Genomic DNA, 23,441 nt, shown 5'->3' on the forward strand with positions numbered 1-23,441 from the left:
TGTAAGAAAAGGTGGAAAGAAAGTGTTAGGGGAACACTTAATTATGAACAGAGACAGGAAGACTGCACCAAGAGGGAAGTCAAGCTGAGCCTCCAGTAGATGAGCAAGATTTCAGGAGATGGGTGAGCAGATAACATTTCAAGAAAGTAGGATTCTTCTATTGGCCTCTCTGGTTCCATGGTTGGCTGGTACCTCTCCACCTCCCTGCTCAATCTTCTTATTCCCTAATAAATTAAACCCTTAGATCTTAGAAGAGGAATGAGACAGGCTTTTTCCATTCCTTTGAGTATTTTCAGTAAGAAGTCTGAATTTTTCCTTTCTGGGCCCAAGAATCTCCACTTGCAGTTTTAGTCCATCTTGGCCTTCATTTCCTGGGAAATCAGAAGCCCTTGTGGAGGAATTGCAGTCAGAACTCAATTCTTTTTTTAAAAATGCATTTTATTTTGTATTGGATTATAGTTGATTAATGAGCAATGTTGTGATGGTTTCAGGTGAACAGCGAAGGGACTCAGCCATACATATGCATGTATCCATTCTCCCTCAAACGCCCCTCCCCTCCAGACTGCCACGTAACATCGAGCAGAGTTCCCTGTGCTATAAAATATGTTCCTGTGATCATCCATTTAAAATACAGCAGTGTGTACATGTCCATCCCAATGGATAGTTAGTTATAGAAGTCAGCTCTTGACACAAGTTGAGGGAGGAAGTTGCAGGACGGTACACGTAAAGACAAAGAGGGCATGGAAGCCCACTTGGCTGGGAAATCCCTTGAACAGAGGAACGTGGTGGACCGTGGTCCACACGGTCACAGAGAGTTGGGCACGACTGAAGCAACTTAGCACGCATGCACCTGCTAAGACAATCCAAACGTTGTTGTATTTAGGCTCTGAAATGATCACACACACACACACACACACACACACACACACACACACACGACTGCCTCAACTCCACACCACACCTGGCCTCAACCCCTCTGCCCTGGGATGTGTCCAAGTCAAAGGTGGGTGATTGTTAGCTGATAACTGGTGTGAACTCCTTCCCAGAGGAGTAGCATCGCCCTGGCCAGTTCTTCCTAGGAGGACGCTGGGCAGTGACTGGTCCACTGGGGAGACACACCCTCAGGCAGCCCTGACTTCCTCTCTCTTTGCCTAACCCTTCCCATACTTCTCCCTTCCAGGTTTGTTGGTAGACCTGGAAGCTATGTTTATGTGTTTGACGGTTACCGCATGGAAGAGGCAAGTATAGCCCCTGGTTTTTCCTGCCTGGCTGGGGGCTCGTAGGTGCCCCTCCCGCCCCGGCCCCACCCATGCTTATACCCGCACTGCAGCTTGGCTTAGCTCATGCCCTTGCCTGTCTGATGTCCCTTCTTGCGTCTTCTCATCCTGCAGTGCGCCCCTGGGGGCTGCCTCATGGAGCTGTGCATCCAACTCAGCATCATCATGTTGGGAAAGCAGCTGATCCAGAACAACATCTTTGAGATTGGAGTCCCGTGAGTAGTGAGCTCTGCTCACCCTTCTCCTGACTGCCAGGGCTGAGCCTGGCAGAGTCAGACTTCCAGAAAGATCTCAGGGCCTCTGCTCTTCTAAGATAGGGTGGCTGCTCACTCCACTGTCCATGCATGCTCAGTCGCTCTGTTGCGTCCAACTTCTTTACAAGCCCATGGACTGTAGCCCCGCCAGTCTCCTCTGTCCATGGGATTTCCCAGGCAAGAGTACTGGAGCTGATTGCCATTTTTCACTCCAGGGGATCTTCATGACCCAAGGCTAGAACCCATGTCTCTTGCGTCTCCTGCATTGGCAGGTGGATTCTTTACCACTGAGTCGCCTAGGAAGCACTCCTCTATCCATTCTCCAATAGCTTCCCTGTGATGTAGTATCCCTCCTGCATGTTTTGTTTGCCAGTCTGATTCTGATTTGGGATGTTGGAGGCTCAGCAGGATTAAGCACTTGCTTCCCTGATGACTCAGTGGTAAAGAATCTGCCTGCAATGCAGGAGACATGGATTCAATTCCTGGATTGGAAAGATCCCCTGGAAAAGGAAACCCATTCCAGAATCCCATGGACAGAGGAGCCTGACTGGCTACAGTCCATGGGATTGTAAAGAGTTGAACATGACTGAGCGACTAAACAACAACAATTAGTACCCATAACAGTGACGGAGCTGAGAGTCACATATCTCTGACTTCAAAGTGCATCATGCTTTTAATGCTGTATCCTCCCAGTGAGAAAGTAAAAGAGCCTTTCAGTATGGTAGATGGTACTTCCTGGTGGTCCAGTGATTAAGACTCTATGCTTCCACTGCAGGAGGCTCAGATTCAATCCCTGGTTGGGGAACTGAGTTCACCCAAATTAAAAAGAACTATAGTAGATGGGTGAATATGAAAGATTGAACCCCAATGTAATGATTTAGAAAAAATCTCTAAGGAACTGTGGCACACATGTTCTTAAGAGGGGGAAGGATGCATAGCTGGTGAAACTCAGGCTGGATTTTCCTTTGGATTCTCTCTCTTCCCCTCCCACACGGTTTTATACAGATTTCATACAAGTCCTTCTTTCGTTAGGTTTTGCATTGAGATAGTCATGAAAATAAACACAGACACACAGCCACTGGATGTAACAGGTGAAGACCTACCTTCAGGCAGAGAAAATGTGGCTCTCTCTGCTTTTTGTTTTTATGGCTATTTGCTTTTTTTTTTTTTTGTCGTAAAGAAATCTCTTTCAGGGGATATTTTCAGCTAGCCTGGCATCAGAGAGCCAGGGAATGACAGAGAAAATTGGGGTAACTCTTATAGGCTGAGCCAATACTGTTTAGGAGGACTGGACAGACAGTTTGTACCAGACTTGGAGTTCTTTGCAAACCTGCAAGATTTTATCCATTCTGGGATGCATTCGCCAGACAGTCCCCATAAAGTTAAGTGAAGATACCGCTACTTGCTCTGTCTCCCTCTTTGATAGTTACTCTGCATATTATTTGAATGGTTCTGAGAAGTCCTGCAGTAAAGAAACTGGTTTAATCCCTTTCTTTCCAGCTATATTTGTTCATGTCATTGAGGTGGGGTCTCAGTGGCAGACCTTGGAGTCCACTCTGACTAGTATAAGCAGCAAAAGAATTTGAGAACAATATGAACAGAATATGATTTGAGGGATAGAGAGCCAGGCTCTGAGCTACAGGACCAGGAACAACACTGTCCACACTGCAGGAGGGCTTGCAGGGAATGCTACTGCCTCCGTCTCTCAGCTCAGATGGCTCAGAGTGAAAAATGAGAATTGGATATCACAGAGCTAAACCCACAAAAACTACAGTCTGAGCCTTCCCAGCTGTCTTCATCAGCTTGAGTTGCTGTAACAAAATAACACTGACTGGGTGGCTTAGTGCAGACATTTATTTCTCAGAGTCCTGGAGGCCATGAAGTTCAAGATTAAGGTGCCTGCAAGTTTGGTTCTGATGAGGACTGCCACCCCATGTAAGCTCATGTGACCCATTCTCTGTATGTATATGGAGAGAAAGAGAGCTCTGGCACCTTCTTCTTAGAATATAAGGGCACTAATCCCATCACGGGACCCCACCCTCATGGCCTAATCTAAAGTAAGTGAAAGTGTTAGTTGCTGTTAGACGTACCTGTCTCTTTGTGATCTCATGGACTGCAGTCCACCAGGCTCCTCTGTCCATGGGATTCTCCAGACAAGAATACTGGAGTAACCGTTCCATTCTCCAGGGGATCTTCCTGACCCAGGGATTGAACCCAGGTCTCCTGCACTTCAGGCAGATTCTTCACTGCCTGAGCCACCAGGGAAGCTCCATCTAAACTGAATTAACTCTCAAAGGCCCCACCTCCTAATACCATCACATTGCCAGTTATGACTTCATCATATGGATTCTGGAGGGGACACAGTCAGTCTGTAACACAAGCCTCTTGGTTTAACCTATACACAAAATGTTTGAGACTTCCCTGGTGGTCCAATGGCTGGGACTCCATGCTTCCAATGCAGGGGGCCTGGCTTTGATCCCTGGTCAGAGAACTAGATCTTGCATGCTGCAACTAAAACCCAGCGCAGCCAAATAAATATTTTAAAAAGAAGATCTACGGTCTTAAAAAAAATTTGTATGCAATAAAAATATATATGCAATGGTCCTTATCTTCTCAGAGATGAGTGTTTTTAGTTTGGGAGGCAGAATAGACTGTGTGTGACTGGGCGTTCTCTCTGTGGTTTGTCAGAATTTAGACAAGTGAAGGCCAGGCATTTCAGAGCCGTCAAGGAAGGCTTCATAAGCAGGCAACTGTGTCTATGTCTTGAAAGAAGGCTGTCACTGTCATATGTAACCAGTTGGTCTGCCATTTAAAGAAACAGTTTCCCCTGGGTGTGGATATCTTCTCTAAACAAACAACATACAGATTTATCAGAACACTTCCTAACTCGCGTGTGGCTTAAAGGAGAAGTTGTGGTGGTCCCATGATGGGACCTGGGGCACGCCAGGGTCGTGGAAGGAGCCCAGAACCTCTCTCAGTCTGCTTAAGGGTCGCTGAGGCCTAGGTTCCTTGAGCTGATTGGGACAATTAGCAAATATATATGTTCCAACTCCTTTCTCCAGGAAAAGCAATCCTATAGGAGCAGTGACGTCCTGAAAGGTTCCCAGAGGAAGCTATTCTTTGGTCTTTCTCAGAAACACAGAGAGATAAAATTATAATGGAGAAAACCAAAGTTGTCTGGGAAAAAAACCCTTTTAAATGAGAATCCTGCATATTCGCTCAGAACACTTTTTGCTCAGAATGGGTCTCACCATCACCCACCATCAGTCAGGCTGTTTTCTGTCCCCACACTGGGACAGCCTCAGGGGGCACTTGGGCAGGTGATCTTTCTTGGAGGAGATGGAGGAGAATGTTGACCAGCATCTCTGTCTGCTTCAGCCAGCCTCTGGTCCTCAGTCAGGAAATCATCAGTCTTGAGAAGCTCAGCCCTCTGAAATGATGCCTGGGTCTCATCTTTCTGATTGACAGTCATTCCGTGATAGTCATCAAGTAACGCTGGTGGGACACATGGTGTCTGTGGTCTAGGAGCTTAGCATCTCGGAGAGGACACATTTGTTATGGACCAACATCCAGGACATAGACAGACTGGAAAAAGATGTGCCCCTTTGAAGCTGTGAGACCAGCCCGTCCACCACTGCTACCCTCCAGACATCTGGGGAAAACACCTGTCTTTCCAGTACATTGGATGGAATTAGATACAGCTTGTGGGTGTGAGTTGCCCATTTTTTCTTTCCTGGGCATCTGTTCTACCACTTAGCCCATCCACTATGCATCCAGAAGTCTTTTTAGAGTGTAAGAGAGGAAAGAAATCAGGCATGTGTTTGGGCAGTGTGTTGGATGTTCCCCAACCATCAATTCCATCAGCTCCACGACAGATGAAACCTACACATGGCTGTTTTCCTTGCAGACTAGATTTTCTTCCTTATGCTTGATGCATGTTTAATATGCCACCCTTTAATTGGTGGCATTTGCATGGCAATTCATAGAGCTGTGAGCAAGTCACTTCCTATGTCTCACTGTCCTCATCTCTTGATGCAAAGGATTTAACAATTCATAACATAATATATATTTAGTATGTTCAGTTCAGTTCAGTCGCTCAGTTGTGTCTGACTCTTTGCAACCCCATGAATCGCAGTGCGCCAGGCCTCCCTGTCCATCACCATCTCCCAGAGTTCAGTCAGACTCACGTCCATCGAGTCTGTGATGCCATCCAGCCATCTCATCCTCGGTCGTCCCCTTCTCCTCCTGCCCCCAATCCCTCCCAGCATCAGAGTCTTTTCCAATGAGTCAGCTCTTCGCATGAGGTGGCCAAAGTACTGGAGCTTCAGCTTTAGCATCATTCCTTCCAAACTATGTAATAATGTAATAATCTCTAAGGTATTGTCATTTCAGCTCTAGCATTCTATGAACCTCTCCTCTAGTCAATGAAACTGGTCACTGCTGATTCCAAGACAAGTCACTTCTATTTCAGAAGATTTTTTCCTCATTTTAGTTCTTTTTTATTATTATTATTTTCTAATTTTAGTTCTTAGTATGTTGTTGTTCAGTCCCTAAGTTGTGTCTGACTGTTTGTGACCCCATGGGCTGCAGCATACCAGGCTCCTCTTCCTTCACTATCTCCAGAATTGCTCAGATTCATGTCCATTGAGCTGGTGATGCTATCTAATCATCTTTAGTATGTTAATGGACACATTAGCCTAATCAGGTAGTTGAATTCAGCAATGTAGAGCAAAAGTTCTTCCACCAAGCCTTACAGTCTATTATCTTCAAAGTGGAAGTAAAGGTAGCTCAGTTGTGTCCGACTCTGCGACCCCAAGGACTGTAGTCTGTTGAATTCTCCAGGCCAGAATACTGGAGTGGGTAGCCTTTGCTTTCTCCAGGGGATCTTCCCAACCCAGAGATCAAATGCAGGTCTCCTGCATTGCAGGCGATTCTTTACCAGCTGAGCCACAAGGGAAGCAAAGTTCTTAGTAATTCTACAGACTGTGATTTGAATTTGTTCACCTGCAATCACCATGATTTTGGTTAATCGGTCTTCCACGCTCCACTCAGAGCCCACTCTCAGTGGATTAGACTCATCCAACCCAAAGTTCATGCACCTGGCACTATCCTTATTTATGACGGAGTCGAGAAACATAAGGTAAGCAAGAGAAAATGGGGGTCTTTACTAGGCAAGAGAGAAGTGACAGCTGAGCCTGATGATGAGGAAGGAATATTATAAAGTATAAAAACTGGGTCTAATGGTCTTTAATTCTTTGATGGAGGCAGTGCATCTCTGTAGGATAGGGATTTTTGTCAACAGATCTGGTTTTAAATCTAGGCATTACAAAATACTCACTGTAAAACCTTGGGGAAGTTACTCTAGAAAGATACATGGTTATGTAAAACTATATCATGCTTATATACCCAGCTTTCTAGAAAAGAGGAATCATGGGCAACTGAGAAAGGGAGAGCCATTCTTGGGCGTTACAGACAGCCAAGGTATTCTGTCGCTGGCTTTTGTGTTTACAAGTGATGCTGTCTGAGTGTTTCAAGTCCAGGGAAGAGACCTTGTCAGGACTCAGGATGACTTTTTTCTCTTCTATTCTGGGACCAAAGACTTGTGGCTTGTGGTGGCTCTTAGGTACCTTCAGATAACTGCCTCCAATTTTTTTTTTTGTCCCTTCAGGGAGATAAATATTAATCTTAGAGGCCAGACTTGATTTTAAAAAACAAAAGCAAGTCTGAGGAGTTAAGTAGATGATCATACCGAATAAGAATATTTGGTAAAAAAAATGATTATACACATAAGATTGATCATCTTTTACATTCATTGTCTACTTCTGAAAGCAATCTTTGAGATTTATCTGAAGAAAATTTTAAAATGTTAAAGACTATTGAACTGACCTTTGTTAGTAAGCCAGGTACTTGGCTCTAACTTATCTCTCTCTCTGAGGATGCCGTGTTCTCCTTAGATTCCCTGTGTGTGCGTGGGTGCACCCCTGCGTGTTGTAAAAAGCACCACCACTAAATTCTGGTGGCTTCTCAAGTCGACCAGCCCAGCAGCCTTCTTTATTAGATTGTTTCCCAATCTTTAGTCACTGTCAGCAGCTTCTAAATTGTTTTCCATTATTTACCTAGACACAAAGAGTGGAACATGACTGAGTGACTTTCACTCACATTTACCTAAACAGCTATTTGCATATTAATTTCCTCTAAACCAATTCACTTTTTAAGTCCATCTCATTTCTGAAAATGGAAAACTAACGCTATCAGTCACCCTGAATAGCAAATAACAGTAGAAAGAAATACAATAAAAATGATCCATTATTAATCATTGATCTTAGTGTAAGATCTGCATTCTCTTTATTGAAAAGGAAGTCACGCAAGTGCCATGGAGCTATTCATGGCATACCAGGGCTGGACTGGGGTTTTCTCCAGGCATGCAATCAGAGGGATGGGTTGAGAGCAGTAAAGGGAATAATTCTCCCAGGTCCTCTAAGGAGATGTAAGACCAAGTCTAGTGAAAGTGAAAGTGAAGTCGCTCAGTCATGTCCGACTTTTCATGATCCCATGTACTGTAGCCTACCAGGCTCCTCAGTCCATGGTATTTTCCAGGCAAGAGTACTGGAGTGGGTTTCCATTTGCTTCTCCAGGGGATCTTCCCAACCCAGGGATCGAACCCGGGTCTCCCACATTGCAGGCAGACGCTTTGCCATCTAAGCCACCAGGGAAGTCCAAGACCAAGTCTAGAGACCTTCCAAAAACATCCCATGAACTGCAAGTGGAACTTGTCCTTTGCTTGGGAGACACTGGCTTCGAGCAAAGTTCTTGCCTCTTAACCCCGTGGATCTCCACGAGGCTGGCACAGATACCAGGTGTGTCCATGAATACTATACACCTGCCCTTTGGGATCTCAGATAAGCATCTTCAGCTTCCAGATTTCTCCCTTGTTACCCCTAAATTTTGTAGGGGCCCCAGTCAGGGCCCCCATGAAAGGCCAGCTCTGTCTAGGCACCATCCAAACAGAAGCGTGTCCCTGGAGGTGTAAAAATGAAGTGCTTTCAACGAAGGCAGCAAAACTGGGGGCGGCAGGTGATTCAAGGGCAACTCTGTAACCAGTGAGGACATGATGAGAAATGGAGCTGAAGCCGTGTGGTCTGGCCACGCAGCCCGGGCTGCCCAGGCCTGACGCGACACATGCTTTCCAGAGGGGGCCAGGTGGTTTTCAGCACAGTGGGGCTCAGAACAATGCACATTGGCAGCTCCTTCTGACGTGACTCCAGATGTGGCTGGCGGCAGGGCAGGATCCAATCCTGTGCAAGTTATTACCTGAGTCCCCTGATGGGGACTGTCCTCATCTCCCTCACGACACACACACACACACACACACACACACACACACGCACCACCTTTCCCATCTGTGTTTGTGCAGAATGGACTTTAGATACGGAAACACACCACAGTACATCCCAGCTCTTCACTAAGATTTTATCTCGAACTTATCTCCAGCATCTCATGAAGCAAATAAGAAATGGCCTTTTATCATTCATGGAGATGAATGTGTACGTGTGTGTGTCTGAAAGAGAGAGAGAGAGGAAAAAAAAGGGTAAATGCTATCTTTCTCAGGTGTCAGATTCTTTCCTGAGTAATGTCTGAGATGGACAGAGCAGATGGATTAATATGTCCACTATCAAAATGTCTCCTGTCTCCTATTCTTGCTAGAAGCACCAGATCACATCCCCAAACAGCTGCAACATACCCCTGGACACAGCCAGGAAGATTTTGTAAACTTTCTTCTTTTTTTGATAAATGCAATGTCTTGTATTTCAGGACATAAAACAGTTTCTCTTTAAAGCCATCACAGGAGAGGGAGGTGTGTGTTCCCCTCAGTACAGTGGAATCTGGCCGTGAATCAGAGGTTTAAGGAACAAATTTGAATCCTGTCCCATGTCAAGAAGAGGAATACACAACTCAGAGGTTGACGTGTTTCTTTTCTTGTGCCCCATCCCAGGCTCAGTTCTGCCTTCTTTCATGAGGCTTGAGGTCTGTGGAGCCAAGGGCATTGGAAGACTGCCCGGGGCCCTGATTCCTCCGGTTGGGGGCGAGGGTAGGAGGCAAGTTGTGACTAAAGGTCACCGTGGTCTCAGGGTGAGCCTGTAGGGCACACACAGGGGGAAGGCTCAGGGTTCTGGACAGGGTTTCTGAAATTTGTCATTAACAAGGGACAGAGAAAGAGCAGATGAAAAGGAGACAAGGGTAACATCAAAGGAGTTATTTTAACAAGGGAGTGCATCGTACGGTTGGAATCACCATCTGAGGCTTTCCACACGGCCCATCTGTGTATTATACAATGTGCAGGATTCCTGTTAAATCCTGCACTAGAGGGACTTCCTTTATTCATGTTTTTAATGGGGACTGGGATCTCCAGGAGGGAGGCTCCTGGGAAAGAGAGGGTTTGTAAGAACTTTGTGGACTTTGGGACCTGCCCACAGCGCAGCACACGGCTGACCACCCTGTGTTTCTTCCATCTGCCCTCCACCTTGGCCTTGGTTGCTGTGGGGTCTCATGGTTGAGCATCTGTTCCCGTGACTCCTCTTTCCTTCTGTTTTTGCTCCTTGGAAGGTTCCTTCCCCTCCACTCCGCCCACAGACATGTTTATTGTGAGGGCTTCTATTGTTTTCTCCGTGATGGTTCTTGGGGCTCTAGCTCTAACTTCCATCTGTTTGCAGAGCTCCAGGCCACATATTGGAGAAGGACATGGCAATCCACTCCAGTACTTTTGCCTGGGAAATCCCATGGATAGAGGAGCCTAGTGGGCTATTGCCCATGGGGCTGCAAAGAGTTGGACACAACTGAGCAACTAAACAACAAGAACAAGACCACATATAGCAAAGCTTACCAGGCATCCCTACTTCATTGTCTCGTGAGACCCTCCATCTCAACACGCCCTCCCCCTCTTCTCTTGTGTCCGCCAGCTTAGCCAGCTCTGCAACAAGCCATGCACCTGGCTGAGCACTCTAGAGATCACACTTGGTCCCTCTTTCCTTCCCAGCTGCAGTTCCCCACTTGCTTAACACCATCTCTGAAGCATGTCTCCATCTCTCTGCTTCCCTTTGTGTCCATGGCAACCGTCCTAGCCTTTGCGACCCTGATCTCCCAGTGGCACCGCTGCATCCATGTGACTTACAAGGGCATCTTCATGAGCTTGGGCTACCTCTCAAGTCATCTTCCACCACTTTCTGTCTCTTACCTTACGTTCCAAACATCTTGAGCTCCTTTTAGTCCTGCAGTGAGCCATTCTCACACCGTCTGTGGCTGTTGCACAGATAATTCTCTGTGTCTAGAACACACACCTTTCCCCATCACAGCACTCTCTCTCTCCTGCTGCTTTGCTCATCTTTTGTCATTTGATTGGTTTATATATTTCTTCCCCGGGAAAAACTTGCAGGTTGGGTTGACCATCATCTCCTAAATCTCACCCTTTCTAATACTCATTACACAGGACGAGTGATGTTTGTTAAGTGTCCACTGTCCCAGCTGAATTACCTCATTAAACACATCAGATGCCTTTCACTTCAGTTCAGTTCAGTTGCTCAGTCATGTCTGGCTCTTTGCGACCCCATGGACCACAGCATGCCAGGCCTCCCTGTCCGTCACCAACTCCTGGAGTCCATCTAAACCCATGTCCATTGTGTCGGTGATACCATCCAACCATCATCCTCTGTCATCCCCTTCTCCTCCTGCCCTCAATCTTTCCCAGCATCAAGGGCTTTTCAAATGAGTCAGCTCTCCGCATCAGGTGGCCAAAGTATTGGAGTTTCAGCTTCAACATCAGTCCTTCCAATGAACACCCAGAACTGATCTCCTTTAGGATGGACTGGTTGGATCTCCTTGCAGTCCAAGGGACTCTCAAGAGTCTTCTCCAACTCCACGGTTCAAAAGCATCAATTCTTTGGTGCTCAGCTTTCTTCACAGTCCAACTCTCACATCCATACATGACCGCTGGAAAAACCATAGCCTCGACTAGATGGACCTTTGTGGGCAAAGTAATGTCTCTGCTTTTTAATGTGCTGTCTAGGTTAGTCATAACTTTCCTTCCAAGGAGCAAGCGTCTTTTAATTTCATGGCTGCAATCACCATCTGCAGTGATTTTGGAGCCCAGAAAAATAAAGTCAGCCACTGTTTCCCCATCTATTTGCCATGAAGTGATGGGACTGGATGCCGTGATCTTAGTTTTCTGAATGTTGAGCACTAAGCCAACTTTTTCACTCTCCTCTTTCACTTTGACCAAGAGGTTCTTTAGTTCTTCACTTTCTGCTGTAAGGGTAGTGTCATTAGTAAAATATTTATTTATTTGACTGATCAAGCCTTAGTTGCAGCATGTGGGATCTTTCATTGCAGCTCACAGACTCTTTAGTTGTGGTGTGTGGGGTCAGCAGTTGCAGTAAGAGGACTTAGCTGTCCTGCAGCATGTAGGGTCTTAGGTCCCCCATTAGGGATCAAACTCACATCCCCTGCATTGCAAGGTGGATTCTTAACCACTGGACCACCTCAGGGAACTCCCCATCAATTATTTTTCATTTCTTATGGAAATATAAGTGATATACAATATTGAGTTAGATTCATGTATACAGCAAAGTGATTCAGCTGTGTGTAGTAGTATGGTAGCAGTTCAGAACTGAATAGGGATATATGCATGTGTTTAATTTTCCAGGATTAATTATAACCATTTATTATTCTTTCCTAAAGGTTGGGTGAAGTATCTGGTTACTGGCACTTGGAGGGAAAGTCTCAGTTTGAGTTCTGGTCCTGGACCTTCCCTTCCTCCTTCCCTCTCTCCTTCTCTTCTTTTCTTTCTTTTTTTCATCTCTCTCTTCTTTATTTTTTTTCCTTCATCCTCTCCCTCTGTCCTGAATCACATCCAGGGTCTCAGCTAGTTCCTAAATTCATACTGTTTGACTTTAGAATCTTTAGGCTTCCTTGTGGCTTCTCTTAATTTCTTGTGATCACAGAATTGTTGCTTGCTATCTTATTATGAAATATTTTATCTAACTATTGCATCTGTGGATCTCGACCATTCTTTATCTCCTCCTGTGATAAAGAGGAGGAGGACAATGATAGATATATTTATGGAGCTCTTGGCATATAACAAGCCCTAAATTAAGCATATTACATAGATTTTCTACTTTGACCCAATGGACTGGTTAATATTTATTTCTCATCTTATAGGTAAGAAAACTATAGCTTATGGAGTCTTCAACTTCATACCAACCCCAAGAGGCTGGGCCATTATTATCTTGTTATTATTTTAGACCAGAAACATCCTGAATGAAGTTGACTCATCTACTTGGGCTAATACTGCATGGCTTAAACAACAGGAGTGTATTTTTTCACACTTCTGGGGACTCGATAGTTCAAGATAAAGACTGGCCATGTTTGGTTTCTAGTGAGGGCTTCTTCCTGGCTCTCAGGTCACTGTCTCCTCACGGTAACCCCATATGGTGGAGATAGATTAAAATTTTAGTTGTATTTATTTATTTGGCTGTGCTGGGTCTTTTCTTAGTTGCAGCACATGGGATCTTTAGATGCAGCATATGAGCTCTTAGTTGGGGTCATGAGACTAGTTCCCCAACCAGGGATTGAACCTGCATTGGGAGCACAGAGTCTTAGCCACTGGACCACGAGGGAAGTCCCTCTCTTCCTTTTCTTACAAGGCAAACAACCCTCTAGGTGAGGACCCGCCTTTATGACCCCACTGAACTTTAATGACTTCCTAAAAGCCCTGTCTTGATATACAGTCACACTGGGACTTAGAGCTTCACACATATGAATTGGGGAGTGGGGAATGGGTGCAGCTTATCCCATGGTGGTGGTTAGACAATCACCGAATCAATGGACATGAGTTTGAGCAAGCTCCAGGAGTCGGTGATGGACAGGGAAGCCTGGCGTGCTGTAGTCCATGGGGTCACAAAACGTCGGATGTGACTGAGTGACTGAACTGACAGAATGGACATATGCTGTTTGTATTATTAAGACCTGAAAATGTTTGAGCTGGTAAGAGAGCATCATTTCTAGTATTTTCTAAACACTCCCTATTCCCCATGAAGAGGGTGGGTAGTCCACCCATTAGACAACAGGACTATCTGAGCATCTGACAGGTAGGGCCACTTCTCTGTTGCTTATCCAACAGCAGAAAGAATTCATTTTCTTTGGGTTTGAAGAAACTTGATCCTTTGTGGGGGACCCTTTTATTATCCTAACAGAGGGCTGCCTCAGATTGTCTCCTTGGTGTTCCTCTCTCTTGTCCTTAGATCAGAGTGGCTTCGATGTCAAGACAGTCATTTTTCTCTTTTCTGTCTGCAGAATGCACCCTCTCCTCTAGAGGCTTCTGGTGACTGGTCCCTTTCTTTTCCAGGAAGCTAAAGAAGCTATTTCGGAAGCTGAAAGATGAGACAGAGCCTGAAGAAGCTGACTCTGCCCATTCAAAGCATCCAGAGCAGTGGGACCTAGACTACAGCTTGGAACCGTACACTGGACTGACACCAGAGTATATGGAAATGAGTAAGATCCTATGGACTTTCCTTCTGCTGGAGGTGGGTTCAGATAAGGAGTCCAGGGTGGAGGGGAGGATTAGGAAAATCCCCAGGGCAGCGTCTACTCCTTCAAAGGCTTCATGGCTACCCTACGTCACCTTCAGGGCCACGTGGAAGCTAAGGAGGAAGGGGCAGAAGGAGCCTTGAGCTGAAGCACCTCATCACCCATTTGATACTCACACGGAGCCCTCTTCTCTTTGCATCTCCTCTCCTCATCTATCATATGAGAAGCTTTGTCTCTAGGTTTCTTTCCATGGTTTCTATCATGAGAGGCAATTGAGAAGTCTGCAATTTAAGAATGGACTTTCCATTAAAGAAGAGTAAGGTAGTCACCTGACATCTGGGACAAGGATTTTCCATCTTGACAAGGAGAATAGAGGAGAGTCCCTCCCTCTGATCAGGCAGGGCTCAAAACATGTGAACTTGTCTCTAAAAGTGATGAGGATGTTTTGGGTAGGCAGTGAGAGGGGGATTTCCAGTTAGAATCTCTGACTGCCCTCGGATGAGCCTTGAGAGCGGGAGTGTGTGTAGCACAGGCTGGTAGATGCGGTCATCTCAGATGTGGTTGGGGAGACATGCATTCTCCATCTTGAGCAGTGTCCCAGCTTGGACCAGCTGCCTTCCAATGCTTGGCCACTTGTGAATATTCCTGATCTCTCACTGGGGTGGATATTTGAGAAGCCTGTTTCTAAGACTTGGAACGAATGAATTAAAAACAGAGGACCAAGAGGGCAGATGTACCATCTAAATATTGACTCAATCTAGAGTGTGTGGAGGAGCATCAGCGAGATCCCACGACAGAATCACTCAGTACTTTCGATCAATAGACCCTCATTGTGTTTGCATAATGGTTCCAGCCTCCTTTGGTTAATCCCTTCTCACCGGGGGCCACTCATGCCTCTGTGTATCAGGTACTTCACTTGTTATTTCTAATTGATATTTATCCTGTCTTTTCATAGTGTGTATGTGTGTGTGTTTGTGTGTGTGTGTGTGTGTGTGTGCATGCGCACATGCATATATATGTGTGTTAAGGGTACAGCAGTGGATAAGGTCTAGGTCAGATGGCTAACAACATTCTGTTCTAGCCCTGGGGTCTCTAAACAGATGTGTTAGCTGCTCAGTCGTGTCCAATTCTCTGTGACCCCATGGACTGCAGCCCACCAGGCTCCTCTGTCCATGGGATTCTTCAGGCTAGAATACTGGAGTGGGTTGCCATTTCCTTCTCCTGGAGATCTTCCCCACCCAGGGATTGAACCTGGGTCTCCTGTATTGCATTCTTTACCATGTGAGCCACCAGGGAAGCCCAGGGTCTCTTAAAATTCCGGGCAAATCCTGAGCTTTGTCATCTAAATAAACTGGCCAAAGAAGATCTAAATAAACGTGCCGAAGAAGAAACAGTCATTAGGCCTGCCTAGGAGCAATGGACACGGAAACTATCAAGATCCAGTTTGTGTAAACACATGGCCCCCTGCTGCTTTTCACGTCTCACCAAGTTCTACCTCTCATCCCTCTCCAACATTGAACCAGGCATTAACACAGACACAGCCGTTTGGATTTCAGATGTCCTTGTGTGTCTGCTGTCCTCTCGGGAAGAAATTGTTGCCAGATTGAGGCTTCTATTGGGGGAGAGGCTTGGTCCTTACTCCAGAACCCCTGTAACTCTGTCTTTAAACCTCCACCTTCCAACTCAAGTGCCTCCCCTACCACCCAATTATTTGCGTAGGTATTTACATAACTGTCTGCCTATCTCTCCAGAGCTGACTATTTCAAAGCTCCCTCTCTTGAGTGATTAAGAGCAGAGAGCCTTGAGCCATACTCCCTGGGTTCAAATCCTGGCTCTGTCACCAGTTAGCTGGACAGCTTTGGGTAAATGGCTAACCCTAACCCTGAGCCTGACTCCGACCCTGACCCTCACTCTGATTCTGACCCTGACCCCAACTTCACTGTAGTTGTAGTCGTGAAACACTTACAAGGCACTCAGGGGGAGGAGTTGTGGTGCTGGAGAAGACTCCTGAAGGTCCCTTGGACAGCAAAAAATCAAACCAGTCAATCCTAAAGGAAATCGACCCTGAATATTCATTGGAAAGACTAATGCTGAAGCTGAAGCTCCAATACTTTGGCCATCTGATGTGAAGATCTGACTCACTGGAAAAGACCTTGATACTAGAAAGAGGCAAAAGGAGAAGGGGGCAACAGGGGATGAGATGGTTGGATGGCATTGTCGACTCTATGGACCTGAGTTTGAGCAAACTCCAGGAGATGATGAAGGACAGGGAAGCCTGACATGCTGCAGTCCATGGGGTTGCAGAGAATCAGACATGACTGAGTGACTGAACGACGGCAGAGGGACAGGCGAGTCTGGAGACCAGGACAGTCTCTCCAACAATCCAGGTTGATACTGATTCAGCCTTGAGTGGGGGAGGAAGCCTGGACCACACAGGGGCTTCCCATGCTGAGTTCCGCAGAAACTCACTCACAGAACTCTTGAGGCCATTCTGCTAAGCTATTAGCCATTTTAGAGACATGATTATTTTATTATAAGTGAAAGGACAGTGTTTCTGACTTAGATGTCCTTCATTCCTAGAATCTCTGGGTTATCCTCTTCACCCTTTACGTGACCACTTGCCCCCAGTATGATCACAGATGAGGTCCAGGATAAACCTCACCCAGCGATGACTTCATCTAGTTGTGTAGGCTACATGCGGTTGGAGGATGTTCTGGGGTTCAGCCCTAGGCGTGCTGTGGCTGGTTACATAGCTTAATGCTTTCAAGTCAGCCAGGCCTTCTTTCCTCATCTGAGAAATAGCTTTGATGAAAATAGCACCTACTTTGTAGGATGCTTCTGAAAACTAGGAAATGAATCTGGAATAATTAAAAATCAGTGCTTGGGAAACTCCCCTGGTGGTCCAATGGCTAAGGCTTTGCATTGCCAATGCATGGGGTGTGGGTTCGACTCCTAGTTGGGGAATTAAGATCCTGCATGCCATGTGGCATGGCCAAGCAAATATAAAACAAAACAGTCCGCCATCTTGCTACACTTTCAATGAATATCAGCCACCATTGTTAGTGTCAAGAGTCCAGTTTCTTTCTCTTGAATCAAGAAATTGACTAAAAACCATCTGGAGGCCCTGGATGCAGTGAGCCCTGGAGGTTTTCCCCATCCTATCAGTGTAGGATCAGGTGTTGATTTAAAGACTGAGGGTATGAGATTCCAAGGCAAATCTAAGAATCACACTGGAAACCTGAGATATAAGCAGTCTAAGATACTTGTCCTTCCAGAGAACATGGAGGCCTTAGGGCTTTGCTTGTCAAGTCTGGCATCTCACGTGGGCTCCTTTTTGGCGTCTGTTGATCTCAAACCCACAAACTTTTGTTCCTCTAGTCATCCAAAAAATAATTGCTATTGTCTTCCTGACTTAGGAATTCAATTATCCCCTGGTGGAGCCTCCTCTAGTTTCTTAAATGCAGCCCAGGCTTTGAGGCCCTCAGGCTATTCATGTGGGTGACGAGCCACATTTCTTCTTGTCATTGATATTGTCATTACAGGAGATCTCATTTTTCTTAGTTGCAAGCTTACGATCCTGTCAAATCAAAAAGGAGGTGCACGGGTGATTGCATATTTTGGAGTAAGTGCCAGATCCTTATTTTGAAAGACCAAGAGCTGTCAGTCTCCCTTGCTCTCTAGATAAGCCCACAGAGTCATGTAAGAATTACGCCGCTGATGGAAACAAACGGGACACCTTCCCTCGCTCCACCACCAAGAGACTCGGGGATCCACACCTTGCAGCTGCATCCAAGCTGTCTCATGAAATGGCAGACTGGAACTTCAGGGTGCAGGAGGCACGTGGGTTGGTGTAGGCTACGACTTCTCCATGACTCCTTTCTGACTTTGCCTCATCTCTAGCTGGCAAGAGGGCTGCTTAGGATGATCCAGAACTATTTTTTTTTTTTTTTAATCCATGACTCCTTACCTCACTGACTTTGCTTGTTGACTGAAAAATAAAATTGCACCACCCAGATGGTACTAGTGGTAAAGAACCCACCTGCCAATGCAGGAGACATAAGAGATACGAGTTCAATCCCTGGGCTGGAAAGATCCCCTGGAGGAGGGCATGGCAACCCACTCCAGTATTCTTGCCTGGAGAATCCCATGGACAGAGGAGCCTGGCGGGCTACGATCCATGGGGTTGCAAAGAGTTGGACATGGCTTAAGTGACTGTACATACACATGCAAAAGTTGAGAATTATGTTTTATTTGGCAGACATGCTAAGGACTTAAGCCTAGGAGACAGGCTCTTGGATAGTTGAGAAAGACTATTCCAAAGAGGTAAAGGAGGAGCCAGAATACATGTTTTTGTAAAAAAACAAAAATGGTAATTATAACATCAAAAGATTACTGTTAATTAAAGAACAACCAGACATCTCAAATTAATAAATTTAGCACTTTCTATGTCTGGGAAGGAAAGCTATGACAAACCTAGGCAGTGTATTAAAAAGTAGAGACATCACTTTGCCAACAAAGGTCTGTATAGTCCATGCTATGGTTTTTCTGGTAGCCATGTATGGATGTGAGAGTTGGACCATAAAGAAGGCTGAGTGCCGAAGAATTGGTGCTTTCAAACTGTGGTGCTGGGGAAGACTCTTGAGAGTTCCTTGGACAGCAAGGAGATCAACCCAGTCAATCGTAAAGGAAATCAAACCTGAATATTCATGGGAAGGACTGATGCTGAAGCCAAAACGCCAATACTTTGGCTACCTGATGCGAAGAGCCAACTCATTGGAAAAGACTCTGATGCTGGAAAAGACTGAAGGCAGAAGGAGAAGAGGGCAACAGAGGAGATGGTTAGACAGCATCACCAAGTCAATGGACATGACTTTGAGCCAACTCTGGGAGACAGCGGAAGACAAAGGAGCCTGACGTGCTGCAGTCCATGAGGTGGCAAAGAGCTGGACACAACTTAGTGACTGAACAATAAAAACAAAATGTCTGGGAAGATGCAAGAGTCTGGGGTCATTGAAATCATCTTTTTGATATACACCTTAGCTACCTGGGGCCAGGACCCTGTTTTCTCCATCCTGAATCCATTCAGGCTGCACAGTCAGGGTGGCTGCAGTGGCAGATGGCTTGATGGCTCTAACATCTTTTGTTGGCTGACTGGCAGGTGAATTTGTTGGTCCGCAGTCTCTATTAAGAATTTTGGATTGCCTTTTAAGTCTTCAGTGTTTCCTCTTTGAACAATAGCAGGTACATCCTAATTACTTTGTTTTCTACTAATTCTTCCCCTTTCCCTTCTCAGCTTTTAAAACATTTATTGATTTTAATTGGAAGATAATTACTTTATAATATTGTGATGGTTTTTGTCATACATCAACATGAATCAGCCATAGGCTTACAGGTGTCCCCCTTCTCAGCTTTTAAAATAGATTTTTAAAAACACAATGTATGGAGAGAATGACATAGAAACATATACCCTACCATATGTAACGTAAATAGCCAGTGGCGATTTGCTGTGTGATTCAGGGAACTCAAACTGGGGCTCTGTAACAACTTAGGGGGATGGGAAGGGGTGGGAGGTGGGAGGGAGGTTCAAGAGGGAGGGGACATAGGTAAACCTAGGGCTGATTCAGCTGATGTTTGGCAGAAATCAACATAATATTGTAGAGCAATCATCCTTCAATTAAAAATGAATTAATTATAAAATAAAAATGAAAAAAATATGATCCAGAGTGTGTTATCTTTTCTACCTAGAATCCTTCAACATTAGTGACTAGCCCCCTTTCCGATACAGTTCAGATGCCCTGGTGCAGCATCCAGGGGTATCCACATGTGCTCATCTGGTGGGTTTAAATCGGCATGTGCTCCCCTCTGTGCCACAGCAGGTTCTTGCTGAGCTGTTCAGGCTCAAATGCATCTCCTAGAGGCATTGCTCAGCTCTCCCATCCTCAGTTCCTCTCTCCTCCTGTACCTGCTGTGGCACAGGAGGAAATGGGAGCACTCTAAGGGAGGGACAGTGAGTCCTTGTCCTCTCTTGTGGCAACCTCAGCCCAGTTCCTGGAACACACGAAGGATTCTATAAACTACTTCTGGAATGAATGGCCCTCTGACTCTCTTTCCTTCCACAGCAGGGAAACAGAGGCCTCCCTGCTCTTTATCCTGTGGTATTTGGACTGGCCTCCCTTTTCACATTGGAGATACACACAGGTACACACACACACACACACACACACACACACACACACACACACACACACACACACACACGGGCTTCCCTGGTGACTTAGTGGTAAAGAATTCACCTGCCAATGCAGGAGTCACAGGAGACACAGGTTTAATTGCTGGGTTGGGAAAATCCCCTGGAGGAGGGCATGGCAACCCGCTCCAGTATTCCTGCCTGGAAAATTCTAAGGGCAGAGGAGCCTGACCGGCTGCAGCGCATGGGGCTGTAAAAAGTCAGATACAGCTGAAGCGACTTAGCACGCACGCCCTTGAGGCCAGGAAGAGACTCCATCCAGGGGAAACACTTCTGAGCCCTTCTGCTGGGAGACTTGGTCCTGAGACTGTTCTGGGCTCTCTCCCCACCCTCCAGGCATCTCTGTGCAGTCACACCTGCTCTGTCTCTGCACCTCCCTTCTGGTGGAGCTAGTCTTTGTAGCATCTCTGGAGGCTGCTCCCTCCATTCAGTTCAGCCTCTTTGCACCCAGACACGGTGCTTCCCCAGCTACACCCTCAGCACCGTCTTTCACAAAGGCCAGCATCTCCCTGCCACTCTCTGGATTCTTTCTAAGGTCGTGTTGGTCTTATCATCCATTGTTCAGAAACCTCCAGGTCTCCCACATCCTGAGCAAGGCCTCAAGGAGATATCTTTTCACTGTGTTTACCCTTAGATTCTTGTCCACACTCGGTGCGACCACAGTGAACACCGCCATCTCCCCACCCTCAGCCCACACATCACTTTTTGTGCCGGACTGTATGTGCTGTCCTTGCCCTGGAATGCCCTGTGCCTTCTTGCTCCCATGGCAGTCAACACGTGTTCCATGTCACCTCCTCCTAGAAAGGTCCCTGCCCTCCCACCTGCCCTCCCCTCCCCAACACATTACTTTAGCTCCCCTTCCCACAGTTTCAGACAAGCTGCCTCCTAAGACAGCCGTGGCTGTTGGCAACTAATTTCAGGGCCTTGCATGGGCTCTGAGAACCTACCGGATAAGTCTGCAGAGGGGTGGCTGAATACATTGAGGGTATCATTTATCTCGCTTTTTCTGATCCAGGCTGTAACAATCTCATTTCGAGTAGTGCTGGCATCAACTCTCATTTATGATCAGGCTGGTAATCCAGCAAGTGGGTTATCAAGAGCAGTGGTTATCCTTCTTTCTCTTTCTTTGCCTCCTCCTCCTATAGTTCCCCCTGCCCCTCCCCTTCATAGCCGCCTTCTCCCCTCCCCCATGGGCTCCTTTCCAGGGAGCAAGTCAGGAAAGAGGAGAAGGCGTAATGCGAGCCCATCTACGCTGCTCACAGGTAGCAGCACTGCGAAAGAGCTTGGTGGGAGAGAAGATGCAAGTTTACATGTCAGAACCTTGTTGGAGGCACTGGTCTCTGCCTTGGGCTTCCCTGGTGGCTTAGGCGGTAAAGAATCTGGCTTCAAGGCGGGAGACAGGGATTTAGTCCCTGGGTCAGGAAGATCCCCTGGAGAAGGGAATGGCAACTTGCTCCAGTACTCTTGCCTGGAGAATTCCATGGATGGAGAAGCCTGGTGGGCTACAGTCCATGGGGTTGCTAAGAATCAGGCATGACTGAGCGGCTAACAGCGACTCTATGACAGGACTCACACCACGACCTCCGCCTTCTCCGCACTCTGTCTCAAAGCCCTTTGCTCTTCAGATGGTCACTGTAGGGTCAGGGAGCAGCAGCTCTCCTTCCCACCTTCCCAGAGGTTTTGAGGGAAAATCTGGCTGCCTGCATCCAGCAAGGTGACCTTGGACATGTCACAGCATCTTTCTGGGCCTTGTTTGCTCCTCGACATCAGAGGGATTCGACCAGATAATGAGTTTTCCCTTGCAGAGGTGCAACCCCCTGGCCTGTGGTCCTAATCAGTTGTGTAATGTGTCATCAGTAGCGTGCTACTACTAATATGTTTTTTTAAAACATAAGGTAAACAGGACCAGTGTCACCCTCGGCTTCTCATGCTTCTAGATTTGGTCTGAGTGAGAGAGGAGGGAGGTTTCTGCACAAAACCTCACTACCCCAGTGGAGCTGGGTGATGTGCAGAATAGTCTTTCATTGAATGTCATGATGAGAGTTAAGCCTTCCAAGCCATGTCACCCCCAGGGTAACTTACCTGCATGAGGTCACTCCATGGTCCTTTATCTGTACCAGGTAACCCTACCGGGGTCTCTTACCTGGGCCAGGTCACCTCCAGGGTCCCTTACCTGGACTAGATCATCCCCAGGGCCCCTTACCTGGTCCAGGTCACCCCAGGGCCCCTTATCTGGACCAGAGTCATCCCAAGGTCCCCTCCAGTGCTGACATCCTGGTCCATTCATACCAGTTGGACAGTACATCTCAAAACCAAGAGGCCCAGAGAGTGCTCCAGGTGGCTTCAGGTCACCTTGAAGACCCATTAGTGAAACTGAGGCTAGAGCCTGTCTCCAGACCATCCCACAGGAGAGTCCCATTAGGACCTGTGGCATCTGGTGCAGTGGGGGTGGGGGACAGAGTGGGTTTCCCCTTTCCTTCCTGATGGGCTAGACCTCCCCAATCCCAGAAAGACCCTTGACTTGGGCTTTGAACAGAAAGGAGAGCCGTGAAACCAAAGCTGCCCACTGCTTCTGGCGCGGCCTGATGCAGTGATCCCTGGCCCCGCTCTCAGCTGTCAGCTTCCTCCCCCAGTGATCCCTGGGACCACCCATGCCGACAGGAAGCACGCTGAGCCCACTCGGGGCCTGCCGGTTGTAATGGCGAGGCAGGTCATCATCTAGGGAGGCTGCCGCGAGAGATGTATTATATTTGTATTTTTTTCTAAATAGAGCTGGAACTGTGGCCCAGAAGGCCTGGGGGAGGGGCCTCAAGGTGAAGGGGAAGCCGGGAGTCTGGGGGGGCGGGCTCGGAATTGGTGGTGGGGATGGGCTGGCTCCAGACAAAGAAACCCGAGAGTGAGGGATTAGGCTGCAGAAACCTGTGAGGGGAGCTGCGGGCTTTCCAGGGAATCTCCAATATCAAACCCTTTTCCTGAAGAGCTTACTAGAAAGGACTTCAAGGTAAATCCCCCCTCCCCGGCTCAGAGCTGAGGTTAGAATGCTGGGGCCAGGAGCAGCCGTGACATTAATCATCAGCGTCCACA

The 23,441-nt window shown here is 46.8% G+C and overlaps 1 protein-coding gene across 1 annotated transcript in view; it reads left to right on the plus strand.

Moving 5' to 3' along the window:
• ANO2 (anoctamin 2) overlaps positions 1 to 23,441 on the plus strand; it is a 357,135-nt gene that overhangs the window by 301,388 nt on the left and 32,306 nt on the right. The window contains exons 18-20 of the mRNA XM_069582006.1: positions 1,181 to 1,238; positions 1,392 to 1,492; positions 13,929 to 14,074. Of these exons, the coding sequence (XP_069438107.1) occupies positions 1,181 to 1,238; positions 1,392 to 1,492; positions 13,929 to 14,074 (305 nt within the window). The remainder of the gene's footprint in view (positions 1 to 1,180; positions 1,239 to 1,391; positions 1,493 to 13,928; positions 14,075 to 23,441) is intronic.

This window comes from Ovis canadensis, chromosome 3 (genome assembly GCF_042477335.2).
Source record: "Ovis canadensis isolate MfBH-ARS-UI-01 breed Bighorn chromosome 3, ARS-UI_OviCan_v2, whole genome shotgun sequence".
Classification (NCBI taxonomy): domain Eukaryota; kingdom Metazoa; phylum Chordata; class Mammalia; order Artiodactyla; family Bovidae; genus Ovis; species Ovis canadensis.